General features: G+C 30.5%; 2 protein-coding genes across 2 annotated transcripts; both read right to left on the reverse strand.

Annotated features, from left to right (window-relative positions):
* Positions 1–5,154: 5,154 nt before the first annotated feature.
* LOC112797518 (probable serine/threonine-protein kinase At1g01540) lies at positions 5,155–9,885 on the reverse strand. The gene is made up of 7 exons (XM_025840501.3): positions 8,380–9,885; positions 6,940–7,044; positions 6,698–6,820; positions 6,425–6,595; positions 6,177–6,306; positions 5,751–5,960; positions 5,155–5,569 (listed from the first exon to the last, which is right to left on the reverse strand). Exons 1-7 carry the CDS (start codon positions 9,024–9,026, stop codon positions 5,420–5,422), a joined length of 1,536 nt encoding a protein of 511 aa, XP_025696286.1. The 5' UTR covers positions 9,027–9,885; the 3' UTR covers positions 5,155–5,419.
* Positions 9,886–21,107: 11,222 nt separating this feature from the next.
* On the reverse strand, positions 21,108–24,779 carry LOC112797519 (large ribosomal subunit protein uL5c). The gene is made up of 3 exons (XM_025840502.2): positions 24,392–24,779; positions 22,818–23,018; positions 21,108–21,584 (listed from the first exon to the last, which is right to left on the reverse strand). Exons 1-3 carry the CDS (start codon positions 24,665–24,667, stop codon positions 21,243–21,245), a joined length of 819 nt encoding a protein of 272 aa, XP_025696287.1. The 5' UTR covers positions 24,668–24,779; the 3' UTR covers positions 21,108–21,242.
* Between the last annotated feature and the right edge of the window lie 739 nt (positions 24,780–25,518).

A 25,518-nucleotide genomic window follows, 5' to 3' on the forward strand; every position in this document is an offset into this window, starting at 1 on the left:
AATCTAAGACCAATAAATCAAAGAAGTAAACCCAAAACAACCTTTCTCTTGTGGTTCTACCACTGTCACAATCAGCACCTAAGGCAGAGATACTTGACATCACGAAGGATCTTTATGTCCCCCCGATAAAATGTTGAAGGATTTAGTTGTCCATTTTAAAAATATTAAAGGACATATTTGTGTTTTTTTAATTTGTTTGATGACTTTACTGTCTTTTTTCATTTCAGGATGAGGAGCATAACTCAGTTATTCCAACCAACCAGAACCATTCTGCAGCTACCATAACTCTATATGTGGTCCAATAACAAGCTGCTCCAGAAGCTGCATCTGTGACTATTTCTGCAAGGCAAGGCCAAGTTTCATTCAAACTTCCAGCCAGAGTTCCATCAAGGCCAACCAACAGAACCTTGAGACTAAAACAACCAATTAGAAGAAATGATGATGGCAAACAACATGTTCAAGGATCACATTAGCCAAGTGTAAAAGCAACTGAAGGATCATCTGATGAGACTCTGGTTGCAGCAAGCACTGGAACTAAAAGAATATTTCAGTTCATCCCCACCCTAGGAGTCAACAATTCCAAGAAATGATGTTGATATTTTAGGAAGTCACTCATAGCTGATGTAAAAATTTGGACGAACTTATTTTCATTTGTTATGCATTCTAGTATTTTTTTGGCAAAATTATGATGCTCAAGTTGTGACCTGTTATGAGACTGCTTATCAAATTTTGTTAGGATTGTAATCCTCCGAACTTATCTTATGGTTCAATGTTTAATGATCCAAATTATTTAATCATTTTTACATACCCAGACCATCAACATGATATTATATATAGCTATTTAAACACAAGATGTTACAGCAACAGTATTATCATTCATCAAAGGATAAACATAAGTACATTATGAAAATTGTCCCTCACAAGAGCAATGCTCATCATTTAATAACACCTAATAACAACAACAACAACACAAATTACTACCAAATATACAACAAGATTAGATTTTTTTCATACATATTTTTTCATCCTTTACTGGATATAGCATAATTTAATACAATACTTTTATTCAAAAAGTATACAACTCTTGAGAACTCATCCCATACTGCATTACATCATTTTTTGAAACTATTTCTCACTTTTCAACCAAGTTTGGCAATAACGGAAGCAAAAATTACACTGACCACTACAAGAATAACTAAATACAAATGAACATTTTTCTTCCTCTCTAGATGCAACAGCTTTTTTTTCAAATCAGTCAGTCTGTTCCACTACCTTCTTACCAAGATACACTTTCAGATCATCAACATTGTTCTCAGTCATTAACTTATCAAGGACTCTTATTATTGAAGCATGGTCATCCAACCATAAGAAGAACTTGCAATGACTAGGATTTTTCAGCTGCATGTTCATCATTGCAAAACAAAAAACACATAAACAGCGCCTGTATAATCAAACTCACTAAAATAAATCATCAACTTACCTTAAAGAATGGATATCCAAAGAACAATATATTGGGGTTCATCGTCGTCCTCGATTTGTACAATATGACGTACACTCCACATTTACACGTCGGAGCAATCTCATCTTTCTCCTCTGCAGCTTTCACGTATTTCACGGTTGACGGTAGTGAAATGCGTCGTACGCTGAATGAAGCTTCGTCGCTAGCCATTTAACACTGCACAATACCACCACCCTCAACCTCTCACAGAAATGACAACGGCAACGGCGACTGGGTTCCATTTGAAGACATAGGGCACACAAGAAAGACGACGTCGTTTTAGGACCCAAGGACCACAATGTCCCATAACCTTTTTGCAGTTGACCATGTTAGCTCCGTTCACACCATCCTAGAGACACGTACCCATTGCTACGCCACATAGGCACCAGGTAACCTGAATCCGTAACATGTTGCGATACAAATTGAACGGAGGGACCAATTTGTACGGCGTTTTGAGAGGTTAGGGAGCGTTTTGTATTTTTCAGTCTTCAGGGATTTAAATGTCCAAGAATTAAAAGTTCAGGGACCTATTTGTCCTTTACCCTAAAAATAAATTCTATTTTAAATTATCATCAAGTTATATAATAGTGTTGCATCTTTTTGGTAACCCACGGGTAGGGTCGGGTATCCGCGGGTTAAGAACGGGTAGGATTAGGATTGGAATATTCTCAATCTGTGGGGTAGGGTTAGGGTTGGATCCAAACCCTATCCTACCCTACCCATTGCCACCCCTGTGATACAGGATAATGGAGAGATTGAACAAGATGTAAATCATAGGATCCAAGGTTGGTCAAAATGGCAGAGTGTGTCTGGTTTTATATGTGACAAAAAAGTGTATTTAAAACTTAAAAGTAAATTCTATCGCACTGCTATCAGATCGGTTATGCTTTATGATACAGAGTGTTGAGAGGCCAAAAGGGCACATGAACATAAGTTGAGTGTGACAGAGATGAAAATATTAGATGGATGAATAATCATACGCGATTGGATAGAATAAGGAACGAAGATATAAGAGAGAGAGAGAGAGAGAGAGAGAGAGAGAGAGAGAGAGAGAGAGAGAGAGAGAGAGAGAGAGAGAGAGAGAGAACAACACCTATTGTAAAAAAGATGGTAAAATCGCGTCTCAAGTAATTTGAATATGTGAGAAGAAGACCGACAGAACACCCAATCAAGAGGGTGGATGAGATTGAAGATGGATAAAGAGTGAAAGGTAGAGGAAGACCATCCATGAGATAGTCAAATAAAATTTACATGTAAACGATCTTTTTGTAAATATAATACATAATAAAATTTAATAGTATCATTTGATCCATGTAACCAGCTCTACATAGTAAAATAAAGCTTTATTATTGTTGTTGTGGTCGTCTAAAGTGACTCTCATCTCTTTTTTTCTCCTCATTGTTAGTTGTCATGTTAGCTAATCAATAATGTTGTTCTTGCCTTTTGTTAATGATTCATTGGCTTTATAGACCCTATTAGAAGTGCACTTGTTGACCTTATCGTTTCATATAATATTTTTATTTCATTTTTTTACCTATTATTACTAAACAAGTAGTGCACTTCAACACAATCCTTATATCAATATGTTTGTACAATCTTTTTTGTTATATAGTTCATAATATTTGTACAATCATTTTTCCGTTGACATAACTAGCATGAGATAAGAATCAGCCAATTGTAATAGTAACCCATTTATGAGAGCCATGATGCTCATCATCAGAACCCTACCACACACGACGATACCTATAACAATCCATCAATCCATTAAAACTTCACATGACTTGAGTGCACACTCCTTCAATTTTTCAAATTGAAATGCTTTTTGGTGGATCCAAAATGAATTGTTTTAACTTTTAAGGAAAAGAATTTTAAAAAAAAAGAGAATTTATTTATTGGGTAAAAGTATATTGTTTATCTCTAAAATTTATCAAAAATTTTAAAAAAAAATTTAAATTTTATTTTATTTTAATTTTGTTTCAAAATTTTTAATTTATATCAAATATATCTGGTAACTAAATTTTCAAAAAATTAAAGATAAAACTAGCAATAATGTATGACAATTATGTCTGATTTATTTGTATTGAAAGTTGTTTTTGTGAAATTATTGCTAAATTGATCTTAAATTTTTTTAAAATTAGCCGTTAGAAATATATTTGATGTAAATCGAAAAGTTTTAGAATAAAATTATAAAATTTATGAATATTTTTAAAATTTTTAACAAATTTCAAAGACAAAAAATATATTTTACCCTTATTTATTTGAGCAGGAACCAATTTTAAATTCTCTTAAAGGACCATAACTTTAAATAATGCTGGTAACATTTAATTGAAATTTTGAAGACATTGAGTTTGTTGCAAGAGATTTAGGTTTAACATTTTTTGCTTTGAAGGTTATAGAAATGATAAGCAAAGCAAGAAAAGGCAATATCATTAGACCTTTTTAATTAATAACTCTGCCTACTATTAAGGACTTAACTACCTATACTTTCATCATCAATGCCTACCACAAATCTATTGGTTAGTTATAGTTAGTTACATTGTAGGCTAAACAAATTTCATATATATTAGAAATAAATAATAAATGGTATTATATGTATTTGGTGTTGTGACTACCAATGAAAAGTGCAGAAATGCACATAGGAAATTATAGTAAATTACACTGAAGTCACCTAAAATTAGATGATATATAATATATATTGCTTCTGTATTTTTTGAAAATTGGAGAACTAATTATCCTCTATGATATAACATTACATGATAAGTCTAATTATGCAGATAAAATAAATATCTCATTGTATTTTATTTGAATATGAAGTATCATATTTTAATTAAACTCTAGAGTACATTTAATGCATGTTTCAAATGAGTTCTTGTACAAACTTTAACCCCAAGTTGTATTGGTTAAAAAAATTATTTCCTGTATTAAAAATATGTAGAATCAACTTATCATGCAATAATGTATAATAAGGTAATATACTCTTCAATTTTCAGAGGGTAGCAGAGTAGTTGTCATTTATCAAATTAAAGGGTATACTCTTTATAAAATACAAGGATACCCAGAATTGTACAGCTAAGATTTTCCCTAGAAATTAGACTAAAATTTAATTGTTCAATATAATTTTTTTCCTCAAGAGCAATGTAGTTTTACTTTTATGATAGTGATCATAAGAAACTAACTGTTTGAAAGATGGTGAGACAAAAAGGTGTACTACATCCACAATCAGCATCCAACAATTTTCATTAAATTCATCTTCAATGGACAAAGTTTGCATTGTCTAAGATAGAATTCAAAACAAGCCAAAATGACAAAAAGCTTCACACAAGTTGACATTGATCAATGATCATTGATCAGTGATCACCCCTGTTAGGAAGGTCCATTTTCCCACAAGAATCCAACAATGGAGTTGGCAATGATGTTGATGCAATCAATCAAATTGCTCCTATCAACATAGCTGGATGGTAGGTGTGGTGCTCAATGCTCAATCAGAGCACAGCAACTATAACTAATTGAGGGGCCACAAATTAGCACTGTTACATTCTTAATTATGGGACCATTATGCAAATGCTAAATCCAAAAATGTAGGAGCCAAAGTGGTCTCATTCTTCATTCTGTTTCAGCTCTTTCTGTTTTTGTAGGGTAATACTTATCCAAAATTGTTTCATATGAACACAAGATTATTTTTTTTTCACTTATAATAATGAATCATAGTAGTATACACATGAATATGGATCCCAAATTGGTGTCACTAACAACAGGCACAAAATTATGTAATCAAAAGAAGAAAAAAATTAGATTTTTTTTTTGTTTTTAAAAAGCAAGCTAGGAATAAATATATAAAAATGGGAAATTACTAAAGACAAAAAAGAGTGAGAACATATTGCTATTTAATGACTTAAATAATTATCATACTACTATAATTTATCATCTCCACCTAGTATGCTGCTGGTGATTTCTACTAGTATCATCTTCACTTTGATCAGTGATCCCTCCATCTGGTATCCTCTTATCTAAATCTGAGTCCTTGCGCTCTTGTCGTTGCGAACGCGAAGATTCTCCCTCAGTTTTTCGTTCCTACAAACAAGAAAAAAAAAGTATTAAGTCACTAGGACTTAGTTTGGTAGTGAAGGGTCCGGATAATATGCATGAAATTCTAGATTTAAATTTCATCCCAGCATATATGAACAAAAAAATTTAGCTTGCTTTTGATCAAGTCATGATCAATGTTAAGTTTTAGGAAGCAAAAAGTACATACATGTTGGAATAACAGATCATCTGCCTCAAGCATGTGGATCACATGTCCCATTTTAGGCCTCTTTGTCGCGTCAGGGTCAACACATCGAAGGGCAATCAATATAGCACGTTTAAGGGCCTTGGAGGTTGGCATCTCAGGGAGCTTAGGATCAACTACCTCTTCAGCTTTTCTATTCCCAACCATAGTCTTCAACCAATCTATTAAGTTAACCTGTGATTTGTAACTTTCGCAATTAGCACAAGAAAAGAGGAAGGACAAAATTGTAAAAGGAAATACTCCGTTTGTCCATCCCATAACAACTGTCATATTGACAAAATTGGTGCAAATTATTTCAAGTGATGTACTGAATTTGACAATCTGACAATTATTGTTGGATGGAGGGATCATCTATAAATTGTTATGGTGCCGTTGGTTATGGCCTCTAACCTCTCCTTGTGGTCTACTATAATCGACAGGACTCCTCCCGGTAATTATCTCCATGATGAGTATCCCGAAGCTATAAACGTCACTCTTTTCGGTCAACATTCCGGTGCAGGCATACTCCGGTGCAACATAACTACAAAAGGAGATAGAGAAAGGCTCAGTGTCTGTGGCCTTAAAGCATTAGTGGTGTCCATGAATTAATTATAATTCGGGAGAATGTATAGAAAAAAGCTTAGCCTAATCATACTAACCCAAATGTCCCCATCACTCGAGTTGTGACGTAGCTATTCTCAGAACACAAAAGTTTAGCGAGCCCGAAATCAGAAACCTTAGAGTTCCATTGGCGATCAATGAGTATATTACTCGATTTCACATCCCGGTGGACAACCTTTGGTTCAAGACCTTCATGAAGATATGCCAATCTGAAATTATATAACACAAACACAGTGACCAAAAACATTCATATCATAGCAGCAACACAGATTCAGTTCTGAAATATGCAAATTAGTCAGAAATTTCGGTACCCTCTTGCAGTTCCCAAGATGATGTTCATGCGTATATCCCATGTCAAAGGACTTAAAGGTCCAACATCCCCATGCAGCCATTGTTCTAGATTCCCATTGTTCACATATTCATACACAAGCATCCTGTAAATTAAAACAAAGCCATGCCTCAATATTACATCTCTCGAACCAAATAAATTTTTTTAGCATTAATGGTTTTGTATTTTTGTCTTTATATTTTTGGGACAAAAAGATATCAATACCTGTAGGCCCCCTCAACACAATAGCCAAGTAACCTAACAAGATTTTTGTGTCGAACTCGACCAATTGCTTCTACCTCTACTTTAAATTCTCTCTCAGCTTGGCCCCTGAAAGTGAGTTAAACAAGAAACATTGAGATATAAATGTGTTTGGAAAAGAAGGTAAATATAAAAATCGACGAACTATGATTGTTTTCAGACAAAATTTGTTCAATTTTCTATTCACCCGAACGGAGACATGGACCTCCGTCTCTATTATCTCAGTGTATCTGTATTTTCTGTCATGAGACACTTACCTAACACATCCTATGCAAAAGAAAAATACAAGAACAAGAATCAAGAAAAGGACTAGTGAACCTTCACTAGTAAGCAACATCAAGTAATCCAAAAGAGAAAGTTGCAAGAAAATCCAAAAGACGCAATGAGTGCAAAAAATCATGACAAGTGACAACATCATATCAATTCAGCAATATGAGATCAAGGAGCCGAAAAGAGGCTTGATTCTTTCCTTCCCATGAGTAATTCACTGAAATGATGATGAAGTCCTAACTATAAAAGACAAGGACAACACAGTGAAAAAACAGTTAAAATTAAAAATAAAAAAAGGAAGAAAGTAGAAAGCAGTAGTTAAAGTAAAACAAAAGAAAATGCTGGCCTACAATAAAAAGCCAATCATTGCCCTTTGATACTTCTCACTGGTTTCATCAACAAAATAATTAAAAAGGACAGAGAACAACTGTATATATATTTATTAATTTAATAAATGTGTCAATTATTTCAATTATTATAGAAGGTGCAATTAAAACTCAGAACTGTGTTCTGAAGTATAATCCAATTATATGTGTGTGTAAACTTTGTTTTATTTCTTTCAAATCACATGGAATAGGAGCAACAATTAATAATAAAAGACGTTCCTTTGTCCTTCTTCCAATTCAAAATATCAACAAAGCTCTTAATATCATGAATTTTTAAGAAAACCAAGTTTTTTATGAGCTAAATTGCATGAGAGAAAACAACATTTGAACAACAATTGACACCTCATCTAATATATTTACTATATTCAAACAAATTCACCTAGATCAAGCATGAGCTAAATAAAGAAAACTAACATACACATATTCAACATTGAAAGAGAGATCAAAATACCATTGATCATTAGGCAATTAAGACATTTCAGTTTTATTGAAATTTCTTAAGCCACACCCCATAAAAAAATCAAGCAGAAGCATCAAATAAAACATGCAAAACAAACAAGCTGGGAAGCAAGGTAATCAAACTCAAGATTTCACCTAAACTTGTAAAACTTAAGTGAATTCAAGGAAGGAATGGCACTATTGAAATGATTATCACCAAATTGATGTCAAATTCAACCACAAAAAATATGAACCAACAGAAGAATTCAAAAGCTAGAATTGAATTGAAGAATAAGAAAAGAACACATACTTGTTATTCAAGAGATTCTTGACAGCAACTTTGGTACCATCACTTAGAACGCCAGAATAAACAATGCCATAACCACCTTCACCAATCACATTCTCTTCACACAATCCATTAGTAGCAGCTTCAAGTTCTCTCAAAGTGTACCATCTTCCCCAACCAAGATGAGAAACCTCAGGTCCCACACCAACACCACCACCACCAACCCCCAAAACGACACTCCCACTCCCAAACGACGATGTCGTTTCACAGCCACTAACAGTTCCTTTACTTTCACCACTAGACACTCCTCTATTGTTGCTGTTGTTGTTGTTATCAGAGTGTACCACCACACGATGCTCCACTTTTCCGAAGTCAACGTGAATCTCTGGCACCGGCGCCGGCGCCTGAGGCTGCCGGAGCATGTGTGGTCCAGGGAGGTGGACTATCTCCTGGATCTCCTTGGCTGGTGGTGCTCCAGCGGATGAATATTTTCCGGCAACGGTTCGGCGGCGGCGGTGGCGGCGGGAGGTGAGGCAGAGGGAGAGAAGAAAGAGGGTAAATACGATGAGGACTCCGACGAGGATTCCGATGACGACCCAGAGGCGGAGGCCGAAGATTGAGGTTCGCTTTGAGAGCTCTGTGTCCATGAATGCTCCATCGAAGATTGACATTGTTAGAGAGAGAGAGAGAGAGAGAGAGAGAGAGAGAGAGCACAATCACCGTGAAGTTCTAGAAAATGGGTCGCCGGAAAAGTTATAAAGAGTGAACCTTTTCCGGCGAATGGAAGATTCAGGAAAATGGGTCACCGGGAAATTTCTAAAAGAGTGAACTTTTTCCGGCGAGTGAGAGTTTCATGGTTATGTTTGAACTTTCTGGGAAATGGGTCGCCGGAAACGTGATGAAAGAGTGAACTTTTTTCTTCTATGTGGTGAATGAGACTCGGAAGGTGAGATTCTAGAAACTGGGTCTGTGAAAGTGGATATGAAGCAATGGAAGGAAAAAGGTGAAAAAAAAAAGTGAAAATTTTGAATCTGAAGAAGAAGAGTGAGAAGAGAAAGTGCTTGGGGTTAGTGAGAGAGAGGAATCATTTGGAGCTTGAATCAAAGGAAACTTACTCAATTTAGCAGAATGAGAATTTATATTTTAGAGAGACAGAGATCATATAAGAAAGAAAAGCTTTGGTGAGGCCAGCAAAACACCATCAAATTTTGCATCATGTGGGGTTGTGTTGTGTTGTTTCCTTGATTTTGTGTTTCTATGTTTTGAGTTGTTGAATTAAAAACATGATTATGATGTAATAATGTCTATGTTTTATATACAAAAAATAAGATAAAATGATAATGCATGTTGATATGGGGAAGAGTGAAGGAAGAAAAAATTGAACGAAAAAAGACAAAAAGAGGAAAACGAGAGAAAAAATGAAGGTGACAGAAGAAGATTAACGTTGAGAATCCGGCACTGCTCAATGACTCTGCTATTTGAGAAGTTTAGAATCGAGAATCGAAGATAACCAATTCTGCATCACTCGTTGAAAAAGCACCACAATTCTAACATTTTTTTATTGGATAATAGGAAGTGCAACATTATTTAGAAAATGACATACAATTAGACATAATAAATAAATTAACAAATTTTAATTTTTTTACTTTTATATTTCTTATTTAGCAAAATAGAGCTTATTATTATTATTATTATTATTGAAGAAAAATATTTTAAAATTAGTTTGTATTTATCAAAATTAAAAAATTTAATATAATTTTATATATTAATTAATATTTAAATTTAATTTTTATATTAATATCTATTATAATATTTTTGAATTTTAAAAATTATTTTATCAAAAATATTTATTATTATTTGTACTTATTAAAAATTATTTTTAATTTAATTTATTAAATATAAATATAATTTTTTTAAAAATTAATTTTTTTAAAAGTTAATTTTTATAAATTATTTTTGAAAAAGCAAAAGCTTTCCCCAAGCAAGTAAAGTCTTGTCGTTACAACCTATATTCATTTTTTTCATTTCAGGCTATGCATGCATCATTAATTAGGTTGGTGTCACATGAAAGAATTGGAGTTCTGTCATTTAATTAGGTTGGTGGCGCTGCACTTAAAAATTTTCCTCTCTTTTTAAAATAAATTTAATGAGTTGTCTAAGCATATTTATAATTATTTACTTTTATTTATAATTTATTAAAAATAAAATATTTGGTTATAAATTGTTACAAGAGTATTTGCCAAGGAAATAATAATACACATTTTTAAATATTTAATATATTAAACATATAAAAAATAAAAAGTTACTCAAAAGATTATTAAAAAAACTTTTAATACCAAAATTATTAAAAAATATTAATTTTATAATATTTAAAAAATAAGATTAATTTTTTAAAAAATATATTTTTATGTTATTTTTATTTATTTTTTATAAGCATATTTTTTTAATTATCTATTATATTCGAATTTTTATTAATACACTTTTACTTATAAACACAAATTTACTACTGTAAACTACTAATTCACCATTAATAAATAATTTTATTGTTTCACTACACTTCTAAAATCTAACACAACAATACAAGAATAATGAAGAGAGAAAAAATATTTTTTATTTTTATTGTGAACATGAAATATATTATTATTATTATACTTTTATTATAATTATTTATACATATTTTTAAGTTGATTTTGTCACTTCTTTTTATAAGGAGTTAATTTTAATATTATTATTAGATAGTGTGAATTTTGTCTTCATTATTAACCTTATAAAATTAAATTTGCTTATAGAATTTAACAATGACGATGGATATAAAAACTTGAGAATCAATACATTATAATTGAGTTAAGTTATGTACATAATTTCCAAAAGATAATAAAAATATATATTTTCTTTCTTTCTCTCTTAGTTCTTATTTTATCGTTGTTGTATTAGATTTGGGAGTACGAAGTGAGAGTATAACGTAAAATAACAAAATTATTTACAATAAAATTTTAATAAAAAATAAAGTAAGACTTAAAAATTGATTTGATGCATAAAAATATAATTCAAAAAAAAGAAAAAAAATTTAATTAAAGAAAAAATATGTCTTTACAAGAAAAACAAATAAAAAATGATTTAAAAATATATTGGTTTCTTTAATAAAAAATGATTTTTTTTTAAATATTTTATTAATTAATTTTTTTAAATAATTTTGATAAAAATAAGTCTCTTTTAATAATTAATTTTTTTAACCGTCTTTTAGAGTAAGTTTTCTTAAAAAAAAATCTTTTCAACGGTTTTAATAAGATTTTTTATTTTGATGTTACTAAACAAATGTCTAGAGAAAAACCTAAACTATAGCTAGTTAATTATAAATATTTGTGAAATATATTTTATATAATTGTATAAATATTTGGCACAAAATAATATTAAAAATATTTGGAGCGCATTTCAGCTGCCTCATATAACACAAAATTGTCTTTTTCTGAATAGTTGTTGGGAATAACGTTAAAGACTATGGACCAAATGTGTAAGATTTGTTCATAGTTTAATGGTTTCATAAATAATGTCACTACCAAAAACATTAAATACCAAATTAATTTTTCACCAAAATTGAAATGATTTCCGTCAAGGTAGTGGAGGATATAGTTTGTTTATTAATTTTGTTTTCAATGTACTATAATTATTGTAAATTCTTAGATTCTTATATAGTTTTTTGATGAGCTGACAAATCATGCAAGGAATTGATATAAAATATGACATTGTAACTAACATTAGCTACCAGCATAAAAGATTAAATATTATTAAAAAACTATGTACATTTAATAATACATTGCCATGGTTATAATACCAAATGACAATGATTTTATGAATTTGTTCAATAATTATGTGAAACTCTCTTTGAAATATATATATATATATATATATATATATATAATTGCATAAACATAATATTCAACATACTTACACTGATTAATAACATGGATTTAATCATTCTACAAAATTGGAGTGAAGACCATTCAATTATAATTTATAAACTTTTTTCTATACTGGATTATCATGAGTAAATTTTTTAAAAATAACTTAAATTATGTGTTATATATTATTGTGGATGTCCTTTTATAACTACATATTTTTACTATAAAATATCAATACTATTATTATAATATTGTGAAATATTAAAATAATTAAATATATTTTTATATTTAACACTGAAATAATCTATTTGCAAAAAGTTTAGCTATGAAAGGCTCAAACTCTTTTAATAACTAATTAATTCGAAGTAGTAAGAATTTTTTATTTAAATTAAGTAATTATATAATTTACAAAATATATAAAATATAAAATAATTACTTAAATACATCACATACTACAATTTGAGTACTATAAGAGAAATTTAAATATGGACATATTCTGAATACCGAAATTCTGTGCTATGACGTAATAAAAGTCTAACGTATCTTAGGTATATCTGGAATACGTTATTTGAAAAAATGAGTACTGAACATCTAATATGCGTTCAAAAAATTATCAGGATCTCAATATTCAAGATACGGTCAAACGCAAAAATTGAGTCATATCATCCGAGATATAATCAGATGCTTATATAAATTAGTTGCAGTCAAGATTTTCATGTATTCAAAGAATTTTGGAAAATTTTGTAACTTTGCAATACCTTTACTTCGAGTTTTTAAATTACAAATGATCCTTCGATAATATGTTCACGACGAATACATCAACCGACTGAATGCGACTTGCCAATAGTTAGAGCTTTGGATTTTGAGGTTAGTTTTTTTTTCTTTTATTTTTAGTAAATAATTAATTTATATATTTAAGTTTTATTAATTTAGTTAATGTGTTACGTATTTTGAATTTGTTAGTTAGAAGTTCTACTAACTTAGATAGATATAGTAGGTTTTAATATTTTAGAAAGTTAACTTGCATAAATATAATAGTTAAACGTAAAATAATATATTAATTAAATTGAATAAATATATTATTCAAATAAAATAGTTATTAGATAATATTTTTTGTTAAAATTTATCGTTGGATTGATATCATCTAAAAGACTACTAGTTATGTTAAAATAGTGCAACATGAATGATTTATTTTTTAATTTTTGCTTCATATTCTTTTTTTTATTTGATACTTTGAATATTGATAATGAATATCAATGTTGTATGAAATATATTTTATTAACGATGTGTATCTACTAGATTTACAATATTTAATAATTATTAAACCTATATAATGATTTAGACGAGATTAATTTGTGAGAGTAAATGTTGTGACTATTGTAGAGGCCTCAGTTGTTGTTGCCACGCTGTGTGACCTTGGTTAGACCCTCATCGAATATCCTATTGCCTTATATTAGAGAGGCTGGATTTAGACATGCAGTATAGTTGAGAGATTTTATATTTGATCATTTCTTTATCTCTATATTTGTCAAGCGGTGGAGGCCTAATACCTACAGTTTTCACCTTCCATTGGGTGAAATCAATATTACGCTTCAAGATGTTATTTACTATCTTGGTATGTGCACTGAGGGTGAACCGATTAGGGATTGTACCAGAGACTTCCAACAGTAGCATGGACACCCATGTGGGAGTAGGTTGATGATTTACTTGGCAATATGTCACCACCACATCCAAAGGATAGGAAGCAGGTTTTCGGTTTGAGGATGACCTAGTTGAAGAATAGGGTTTCACACATTCCACCTAAGACAGATTCGGATATAGTCTGTAAGTACGCCAGGTGCTATTTGATGATGCTTATCGGGGAGTTTCTTTCCACAGACAAGTCAGCTACAATTGTTCCTTTGAGATGGCTGCCGTTATTGTGAATTTCGATCATTACAGGTAGTTATCTTAGGGGTCTGCACTGCTGACACACACGTACCATTGACTCTGCACCGTTGCTAGACATAGTGTGACTGACATTGCAGAATGCATGCCACTTCTTGTGTCATTTGTGCACAAATAGCTGTTGCAACCTCTCATAAATTGCCCTAACAACGGCCGCTACAAGAAGGTTCCTCGTTTCCTTTAGCACTGCATTTATATACTCTGAAAGATTTGTCGTCGTGTGACCACACCGACAACCTTTGTCACAATATTGAAGCTATAAGCCCTTCCTAAACCAAAAAGTCCAATCCAACATATCGCGGGATAATCCACCCAAAGCATCCAAATACCAATTGCAACCCTCTTTACGTGGATTATATGCTGTATTTATAAGGTACCTTTTATTTTTGGCCGATTTGAACCGTGAATTGAAGTTCGAAGCCATGTGGCATATGAAATAAGCATGATATGCTGAGGGAGGATGCTAACCACTGTGAGGTGCATTTAAGATAGCGCGAATGGCCTGTGATCTATCAGATATAATAAGAAGTTCCTATTGCGGAGTAACATGCTGCCTCAAATTCGGTAGGAAAAAACAGCCATGACTCAGTTGTCTCAAACTTGACTAATGCAAAAGCTACGGGCATAATGTTATTACCATCTTGAACCACAGCAATTAATAATACGTCTCCGTACTCTTCGTACAAGTGTGTCCCAACCACCGATACAAAAGGCTTGCAGTGCTTAAATGCCTCAACACAAGGAGGGAATTTGCAAAATACCTTATCAAGCTGCTCCAATCTCTGCCAATCATGTTGCCGTCATAATACGGAACATCAATGCAATCGTGAATCGTACCTGGGAAGCATTCTTGCAAAGTTTGTAAAAGAGTATCTTATTGTACGATTCTTTCTAATCACCATAAATCTGAGTAATCAATTTTTTCTTTGTCATCCATACCTTTCGATACGATGAATTAAAATGATAACTCGGATACACTGCACTTTATAACACCAGAATATAGACATATGGATCACTTTGTATTATAGGTAGGATGACCTTAAAAATCAAACTACTATCCAACTGAATATGGTCGTGAGACATGGTTGGTGCCAAGCAGGTGTGTGGTCTACCAAATCTACGCACCTCCTACAAAATTACTCATATATGTTAACATTCAGTACAAGACATAATTAATATAATAGCCTTTAATTTCATCAAACTTAATAAATAAAATATACTAGTAGTTCAAATTTTGACGTAATGCCATCGAAAATTCTATGGACAACCGTTGGTGAATTGTTTGCAACAATAATGGTATTTAAGCTTATCCGACTTCAGAATTCTGTACTTCGTGATCTTTTGAATACTGTAATTCTTTACCACCATTAGAACAGCATCTTGGTTCCTAAACCTATGGCTAACCCAGAATTCTAACCCAACATCGGTGTTATAATCCTCTCCTTGGCCAGTATTGAAAGGATCATCCAACTGCATTGAGTCCAAATTCAAAGTGTGATAATGACTTGAAACTTCTGACAATTGAGAAATAGGCAAAAGAGAAGGTAAGAGAAACTGAGACCATCGCCAGTGGAAGTTTCCGGCACATATTCATTGGAGGAAGAAGTCGTCGATCTGGATTTGGCAACATAATCTGAATCACCGTCGCTGTCGTCTTCTTCGACACTATCACAAGGTTGGGCGAAGTGGATCGGTCTTGCATCTAGCGGGACTACTTGAGGATTTGACATACCACTCCATCACATGTTGTAGTATTAGCTTTGCATGTACGTCGAACATTACTCTAACATGCTGATCCACTTCAAGCCAAAATAACCTGTTGGTAAATTCACCACTCGGAAGCGGGTTCAAAATCTATATGCAACCCGCCCAACTTTCTTGGAACCTATTCTTCCATGTTGCTCAGTGTGATATTCTTTATCGCATGTAGGGTATCAACACGGTTAGTGCACAATATCATAGTTGAATTAGACTCAAAAATCACTCCTTTATCACCGTTTCTTACTAGTTTCTTACTATCCTATTGGAATAAATTATAACAAAAAAGAATTGATTATTATCCATGCGAACAAAGTGGAAGGATAAAAAAAGAGAAGAGAGAAAAGAACAAATTGTGAGGATATGGTTGAGGATGGAAGAATATAGAATTTTTTTTAAGAAATCTAGGGTGCAGAGACACTAGACTATAATACACGTATCTCAGGTACTATGATCTTAATTTGTATCTGACTATATCTCAAGTGCTATGACTTAATTTTTGTGTTTAACTGTATCTCGGATACTGAGACCCTGATCAGCTTTTGAATGTATCTCGGGTGCTCAATACCTATTTTTTCACGTAAAACGTATCTCAATGCACCTAAGATATGTCAAACTTTCATTGCGTCATAATCTGAGATCTCAGTACCCGAAATACATCAATATTTAAGTTTTTCTCGCATCCGAAATATGGTACATTGTGTATTTAAGTAATTATTCTATATTTTATATATTTTTGTAAATTATATAATTATTTGATTTAAATAAAGTAAATGTTACTTCTCTTAAACTAGTGGTTTCAATTTTAAACTACCTGCATGAAAAGTTCAATGTTGGCAAACATGTTAGGAAATTAAATTTTTAAAGTATTTCTTTGGATTCGCGATTTATACCATTTTAGTTCTTCAAAAAATTTTTTTATTATATTAATCTTCGAAATCTAATTCTATGTAACATATTGATTTTTGAATTTTTTTTTTCAGCACTGAATTAGCAAATAGAGTGTTGAGTTATTTCTGACTTAGCACGCTGAATATAAAATTAAACGACATCATTTCATTTGAGCGCTTAAACAAGGTAAAAACGAGAAGACGAAGAAAAGTTTTATACGAGGTACAAACCGTTTTATCTCTCTTTATTTTTCAAAATGACCTCGTTTTTACTTTATTCAAATACTAAAATAAAACAACATTATTTATTTTATGTCTAACGTAAAAAATTAAAACCATTTCAATACTCAACTCAACATCAAAAAAGAAATATGAAAATGAATATAGTGCCTGGAATTAGATTTAAGAGACTAATATAACAAATTTTAAATTTAAAAAATTAAAATAATAAAAATCGTAAATTTTAAGAATTATTATAGAAATTTAGTTCATATTAAAATTATCTCTAATAATAGAAGAATACATGCACCTTTATAAAATGAAAAACAAAATATAGATATCCGATGTAAAATTGATTGTGCAATTTTGTTTCATTGATGAAGTATTAAAAGTTTAAAACTACTATTTAATGTAAAAAATAGTCAAAATTGCTTAAATTAAATTGTTCTAAACTTCAAATAATTTGGCATATTCTTGAATGAATGTGAGTTCTATAACTTTATTTCATTTACTCGACATTTTACTTCCAGTAAATGGATTTGACAAAAAAAATTCTAACAAAAGGTATAACCTCTTTCACAATATAGCTACTTGACTTAAAGTCTTAAACTATAATCCTCCTCACATTATTAATCAGTCTCTTCATAATTTCTGGAAAACGTGGCAAATTAAAATTGCTTGATATGTTTATTATGAAACTGCCTAATTTGTGAACCAACATTAATTATGGCTTTGCCAATACGAATAATACTTTTAGAGCTTTCTTTTAGGCTAAGAATGTACGATAAGATTGAGCAAGAAAATTGTGGTCTCGTGCATTAAATAAACAATGAATTATACAAATTAAATGAACACTTGCTCTTCTGTCACAATGCAAAATAGAAAGCAACCAATGATCTTTAGAATCTTTATATTTTATTCTATAGTGTGTTCTGACAAAGTCACCCAAAACAAAAAAGAAAAGAAAAAAAAAGTTCTTAAAATAAAAAGGCATTTATTCAGCATAATGCACCGTATGGATTATACAAAAGGCATTTTCTTTGTTGTTTTGTGGTGTGCCAGTTAGTGTTTCTTATACAATATGATTCCTAACTCTTCTTTAATTTGATTACTTTCACTTATATCATTTTTTTAAATCATGACTTTGATATGTTGTTGGATATAAAATATTAAACTTTTAATATTATTGTAATTATATATTCATATAAATTACTTAGTTTAGTTTAGTACCTACTAGCGGCTGGGGCGTTTAATTAAGACAAAAAAATAATAATAGTAAAAGATCATTCAAGATCAATAGGTTGTTGAATAATTTAATTTTCTATAATAATAATAATAATAATAATAATAATAATAATAATAATAATAATAATAATATGAAAATTATTTTTGTTAGGAGATTAAGTAATTGTAAATTTTACACCCAAAATTATATATAATAACAATATTATTATAATAAAAAAATTAGAAAATAATTAAATTTATTATTTTTAATCATTATTTTTAGTTAATTTTTTTTAGTTTAATAATTTAAAAATATACTTTAACTCATATTTTTAAATATTAATAACTAATTAATAATAAAAAAAATAAATTCTAATGATACTTTAGTATTCTTCTATAATAATAAATACAGTGGAATTTTGGTTAAATTTGTAAAAGAATAGCAATACTTAAAGTATTCAGGAAGTGTTATTAAATTAAAGGTAGATGTAGATAAGAACTAGGTGTGGTGGGTCCTATAACTGTGGACCATTCTTTCAATTTGATGCAAGAGAATATCAAAATTAAAATTATGAAAAAAAAAAAAGGTACTTGGTTGATAGTTTTCTTGCTATGTGGAGAAAATTTTCAACTCATAATAAGTTTAATAACAAATGTGTGTTTATTTGATTATTTGGTTATTAATATTAACAACTAAGATATAAATAACTCCTCAACTTTGGATCCAGTTAGATTAAATCTAATTAACTTTAAAATAATATATGCAAAATTCAATTTAGTCTGCCTAATTTGTTAAAAATATGATTAAAAAAATTCAAATCCAAAATATTATTATTTTGATCGATTTCTTATTTGAAATTAACTAGAAAAATATTTTTAATTAGATCCAACCATGAAACACAAGTGCTAGAGAAAAGAAAAGTAGGATGAAAAGAAGAATGACTCGACAAAAGAAACCATACATAAAGCTCATGATATAAAACAAACCACCATAGGGAGTTCAAGCATATATTCTTAATTTGGTTATATTTGATTTAAACTTAAATACTCAATTTAATATTTTAAATTTGACTCACCTTTTATTTGATCTCTTAAATTTAAATTAGTCCAATTTAATCTTTGAAATTTAACACAGTATACATTTAGTCTTTTAGTGTATTTTCATTGCTGTTTTATTTACGAAATGTTGATTTAGATGCTTAATTCATCATGCTAAAATTTTTAAGTGTTTATGAAAAAATGGTGAAGAAAATAAACATATTATTTGTGAAAAATTGAAAAACATTTAGAAATTAGAGTTCAATTGAAACTTAAAAAATCAAATTGAATTACGAGTAAAATTTGAAAGATCGAATTAAATGGAGACACAGAAATGCAAGCATAAGGTTTATTTAAAATCAGCAAAGAAACTATGAATTAAATAGTCCAAGTAAACCATGAAAATAAATAAAATAGACTTTAAAACTCACTTGTATAATAATAACAAATAACAAAAAGAGAATTATGTGAATGCATGTGGATACTAGTTATTGAACAACCATAATATTTGTAACTAGTAATATTCTGTCAGGAACACATAATAAGATGGAGTTTTTTATGGTGACAAAAGTATCTCAAAGGCCTTAAAGAACTAGGGTGTGAAAAAGAATTAGAACAAATTAAAAGAAAAAGAACCCAAAATTTAAAAGCACTGACACTCCCTAAAACTTACTCCATTGCTATACTCTATTATTATTTTTCTGTTTTCCAGTCATACTGGTATTATTACTGCTAATGTTATTTATTATTATTATTATTATTATTATTATTATTATTATTATTATTATTATTATTAAATACTCTCATCTAATTTATTAAAAATTTATTCACTATAGTACAAAATATTTTTTTTTTACCTCACTGCTACAAAAATATTTGTACATTTATTTTTATAAAACTAAAATAATTTATTAACTACTTTGACCACAAACAATTTTAATTTTGATGATAGATCGATTAACTTTGATCAAGTTGATATGTAGCTAAAGCTACACTACTTCATATTAGCTGGTTCAAGATAATTGTTTATTTGAACAAATTGGAAAATTCCATATGGAGCTCTCTTAGAATTGAGTTTTTTTTAGATTGATAATGAAAATGGTGTCCATGGTACTTATAGTTTTGTCTATAAATTCAGGCTAAAAGTTACCTTGTGTTAGGATAATGTGAAGTTTTAAGGGTTGAATTTTATGTAATGTCAAAAAAATCGAAGTTTTACTAATTTTGTTGTTATGGTTTTTGAAGAGTTTTGTATTTTGAGGTTTTGTTTTGTGTTGGTTATTTATAAAATAAAAAATTATTTTCTTTCATTGAGGATATAAAACGTAGAGGAGAGTAGAGTAGAGAAATTAAAATGAATAAGAATAAATAAAAATTTTAAAAGCTAATGTGTTAAAAAAAATACCTTCTTTTTAGAGAATGTTGATATTTATTTTATTTCTAATAAGGTGTTTGTTCCTTTTTTTTTTGTTAGAATAAAAACTGGTAGTCATTCTTGATTAGTGTCTTAAATTTAAATTATACACATTTGAGTATAAACTATAATTGCTAGGTAACGAGTGTTATATGCTTGAGCATTTTCTATTACTATATTGATGTTTTTTAGTTTTTATATTACGTTTACATTTTTCTTTGCCTTTTTTTATAATCATATTCTCTTGCTACACCTCGTATTTCAAGTTGTATATACAATTTTCACTTGATATTATTTAATACAACTAAGATTTTTTCAAAATTAATCTTGCCCTTTCCAGATCTAAACAATAACACATGCTAGTAATAAATAAAAATCCTCGAATTTAACCGAAATTAAGTTAGCAACCATGATCTACATAATCATATGGCATACCTCTTACAAAAAGAATCAAGAATATTATTACATCTAAATTAAACAAAGTATACATTACAATATTTACTTCCTTGCTCTTCCCTTTGCTTTTGGATCAAAATGATGAGACTTGAGCTTCTTCTTGCGCATTGTAGAGGCAGGACCACCTCCCTCTCTGAACGGCATGCCCATAAGAACTAACAACTTTTGCGCTTCTTGATCGGTTTTAGCCGTCGTCGTGATGCAGATATCCATTCCCCTAGGTTTGCCGACAGCGTCGTATTTGATCTCCGGGAACACACCCTGGTCCTTAACGCCGACGCTGTAGTTCCCATTGCCATCAAAGCTGTTGGGGTTCAGACCTTGAAAATCTCTTGTCCTAGGAAGTCCTAAGTTGATAACTCGGTCTAGGAAGTTGTACATGACCTGTCAAATATCATGTTTTTATGCTATATGGAAAATGCCATAGTTATGGTTTATATTATGCAGTCCTAAAACCATGATTTGAGCAGTTAGTAACTTAATGAAGAAATGAAAAGTAACTTCAATTTTTTATGTTCAGATCACATTCAGTATCAAGTTACACGCATTGCAGCGAGTTTTCAGAAATCCACCAAGTCTCATTTAGTAAATTCTTGGTAATAATACCCATGAAACTGAACACCGAATTCAATATAAACAAAGGAAATTATTAATATAGCCTATACAAAAGAAAACAAGTTCATCAGCACCCGCTCCAAAATAAAATATAGAAACACATAAAAGCATGAAGGAAAACACAGTTATCTAACTTTTGATTCCTAAAGTACCAAGTTCAAGATAACAAAGAATAATGTTGTCTATGTAAAACTTTTTTGTTACAAGATAATGTTTGACAATGGAAGAAACATTTTTTGTTACAAGATAATGTTTGATAAATGGAAGAAAGCATATTCTGCCAACAAGTTCAAGATAACAAAGAATAATGTTGTCTATGTAAATATTTTTTGTTACAAGATAATGGTTTGACAAATGGAAGAAAGCATATTTCGCCAACAGAGAAAATACTCAACTAGCAATTAGCAAAATGAAGGCATACATTCCAAATTTCCAAAATCCCAAAAAGCAACCAATTACTACTACCTATTCCGGGTTACTTTCTAATCTGGAGAGAAGTCTGAAATCTTCACACTTTTTAAAGATTATTTGACTATCCAAATTCCCTTAGTCATGAATCCTCCATTACTGATGTCAAGAATTACTACCTTACCAAATCAACTTGATATGCCTTAAGAAATGAAATCCTTCCTTAGCATATAACACCATTGAATTATATTATATTACTCATAATTCATTCTACTCTTCTTTCACAAAAGAGACATCAATAAACCAACACAAAATCCTTAGTCACACGAGGCTAAACAATTCAACAAACGGAAATTAACAGTTCACAAAGACATTTAAGTTAGCTATACCAGTGAATAATCACCCTATCTCGGGATCGATAGTACTAGCATTGTAGCAGCTGATTATCACATCCCAGCAACATAGTGATAACCACATTGTTCTTAATACCATATGTAGTGTGAAAACATCTAGATTGTGATTAAAAAATTTCAAGAAATTTGAGTAGCTAAATATTATATCTTTGACATGCTGATTGAATAACAGATGGCTCACCTTTCCTCTGAGTGTCACGGCTATCCCAAGTGGTTGACCTTCCCTGATTTTGAAGGTGGCAACAGAAGCCCTAGCCCGAGTCTTAATCGGTCTCTGCCCTGTGATCAGAGCCAGATCATTCATTGCTGCTTCCAAACCCTTTGCATTTTGTGCAGCATCACCAATACCGCAGTTAACTGTAATTTTCTCGATCTTCGGCACCTGAAACCATGGGCACAAAACAGAATCCAACATTGCAAGATTAAAGGATAACCAACTTATAACACTTCTATCTCATTTTTCCCACCACATTATTCAAAAATTGAACAACCCCATACCAAAAAATATTTGAACTTCAACAAGAAACCTCATGAAATCTAGCTAAATTAATATTCCTACATTGCATTTGCCACACACTTTATAACACCACAACTTAAGAAATCCAATTAACCCAACCAACAACAACAACAATAATAATAAAACAAGGCAAAGTATTTGATGGACTTTTCATAGAAAGTTCCATTTGATGGAGCTGTTTAAAATATTTAACATTTACTCTATGTCATTATGTATTTATTTATTGGTATCAAAATTTCTACTTACTAATGACTCTACAAATTATAATTTTTCATAATAACACTTGAATCACTCAAACCAGAGTCGTCCCCTGCCCCCATGGAAACATGACCATCCTCCTTGGGCATTGGGTTGCAGTGAAAACACTTCGGCATAGTTCCAATCGAAAAATTATTGTTATTGTTGGGTCCTCCTCCTTCTTGAGCCTTGGTGAGTGTGAGAAGATGATGAAAGGTCTTGCTTTTTATATTCTTGGATTTAGCTGGTAGGAGAATGGAAGGGATTTTGCAGCTGCAGGATGAGGATAGAACAATACTGTACACTTGCAATGGCTCATAGATGAAATATCCTCAATTTTCAATCTTTTGTGTCAAACACTTGATTTTGCTCTGTCTTTTTTATTATCCACAAATATCCAATCACACAATCCTAATAAAAAGTATACATTTTATTTTCTCCAAAAACCTTTAATCCCTCCCACTGAAAAACACATCTTCATTGTTTGAACTTATTATGTGGCCTTCATTAATCTGCTTCCCCTTGATTTCTCAATTGTTGACGAACCAGAACATATGCTTCAATGGTCACCGACCATGTCTGAGGAGGATGGCCATGTCCCAATGGGAGCAAAGAATGTCTCCGGTATGGAGTTTGATGAGCTTTGAGTGATTCAAGTGTTGTCATGCCAAGTTACATCTATGTGGTTTTTATTATATTATTGAAAATTTGATGTCAATATTGAATATATAATAATTATACGAGACAAATGCATAAATATTTGGACAATTCCATCAAATAGAGCTTTTTATGAGAGCTCCATCAAATACTTCCATAAAACAAAATCCCATGAATACAAAGAATTTTTTTTATCATGCCTCTATCACATTTTCCCCCAGAATCAATAATAACAAAAAATTACAAGACCCCATAAACCAAAAACCAAAAAAGGCTACAACTTTCATTCTAAAACTTGGAAACAAAACAATCTCAAGAAAAAGTGGGTAAAGTTTCTTAAGAACCTGGTGGATATTGGTGTAATTGAACTCCTCCATGAGCAAAGGAACAATTTTGTCTTTGTAAGTAGTTTTGAGACGATGAACAGTCTCTGCTTCGGACTTGTCAACGAGCACCGCAGCACCAGAATCAGAGGCCTTCACAGACAGCAATCCATGCCTTGTTCCATGAGAAAACGGAACAGAAGATGATGAAGAAGAAGAGTGTGGAGGTGGAAAGGGACGAAACTGAGCAAGGAAAGAGGAACTCGACGAGTGAAGAAGAGAATGAGTGGTTGCCATTGTTGTGGGTTTTGCTCACTCCACTTCTCTCTTCTGCTTCAAATATGGATATTGATTGGATTGGATCGGAGGGCATAGATTTTATCATCCACTTGTAAAAAATTTCTTACTCTATATTATTTAACAATTATTCATTTATATATTTTCTTTTTTTAACTATTTTACATTAATATAAAGAGAGAATCATTATTCTAAAAATTATATAAGAATTACACTTGAAATTCTACCTCCTTTAATAAGATAATAGAGAAAAAATAAATAAAATATTGATTTAACTTTTAACATCATTCGATATTAAAGACTCTGAATAAGAATTAATTTAAAAATGCTTTATTAAATTAAATGATATTATAATTTAAATTATGAAATTTTTTAAATAAATATTTTATTTATTGATATAAATAATTTAAACACAATTTATAATTTTGTGTTCTATTATTTATTTTTAATATATCTCATTAATAATATAAATAATTATATTCTATACAAGATATATTGAGTATATCAATTTTTATATTTCACAAATACACGCATTTTATTTGCTTAAATTTGTATTTATAAACGAGATATATTTGTAATTAATTCATTTATACGGTTAACGAGATAAGTAATAGAACATAAAACATAAATAGTGGCCAAATTATCTATATGAATAAATAAATTATTTAAAATATTTATTAAAAAACTCTAAATAATGTTGTAATTTTATATTTTACATATTAAAGTTATATTTATAATTTGGTATAGTCTTACTAATTTTTTAATTAGGTTCTTATATTTTTTAATCTTTTTAATTGGATCCTAAACTGTTTTAATTTTATAATTATGTAAAAAATATTAAAATTAATAGA

The sequence above is a fragment of the Arachis hypogaea genome, chromosome 4, assembly GCF_003086295.3.
Source record: "Arachis hypogaea cultivar Tifrunner chromosome 4, arahy.Tifrunner.gnm2.J5K5, whole genome shotgun sequence".
NCBI lineage: Eukaryota > Viridiplantae > Streptophyta > Magnoliopsida > Fabales > Fabaceae > Arachis > Arachis hypogaea.

Excerpts from the sequence above, each read along its gene's own strand:
- LOC112797518 (XM_025840501.3), bottom strand. The coding sequence starts at position 9,026 with ATGTCAATCTTCGATGGAGCATTCATGGACACAGAGCTCTCAAAGCGA. Across the intron at positions 6,307-6,424 it reads CGAGTGATGGGGACATTTGG|TTATGTTGCACCGGAGTATG; the intron begins GTTAGTATGATT and ends CTCCTTTTGTAG. Across the intron at positions 5,570-5,750 it reads ATGATCTGTTATTCCAACAT|GAACGAAAAACTGAGGGAGA; the intron begins GTATGTACTTTT and ends TCTTGTTTGTAG.
- LOC112797519 (XM_025840502.2), bottom strand. The coding sequence starts at position 24,667 with ATGGCAACCACTCATTCTCTTCTTCACTCGTCGAGTTCCTCTTTCCTT. Across the intron at positions 23,019-24,391 it reads ATTACACCAATATCCACCAG|GTGCCGAAGATCGAGAAAAT; the intron begins GTTCTTAAGAAA and ends CCATGGTTTCAG. Across the intron at positions 21,585-22,817 it reads CCGTGACACTCAGAGGAAAG|GTCATGTACAACTTCCTAGA; the intron begins GTGAGCCATCTG and ends GATATTTGACAG.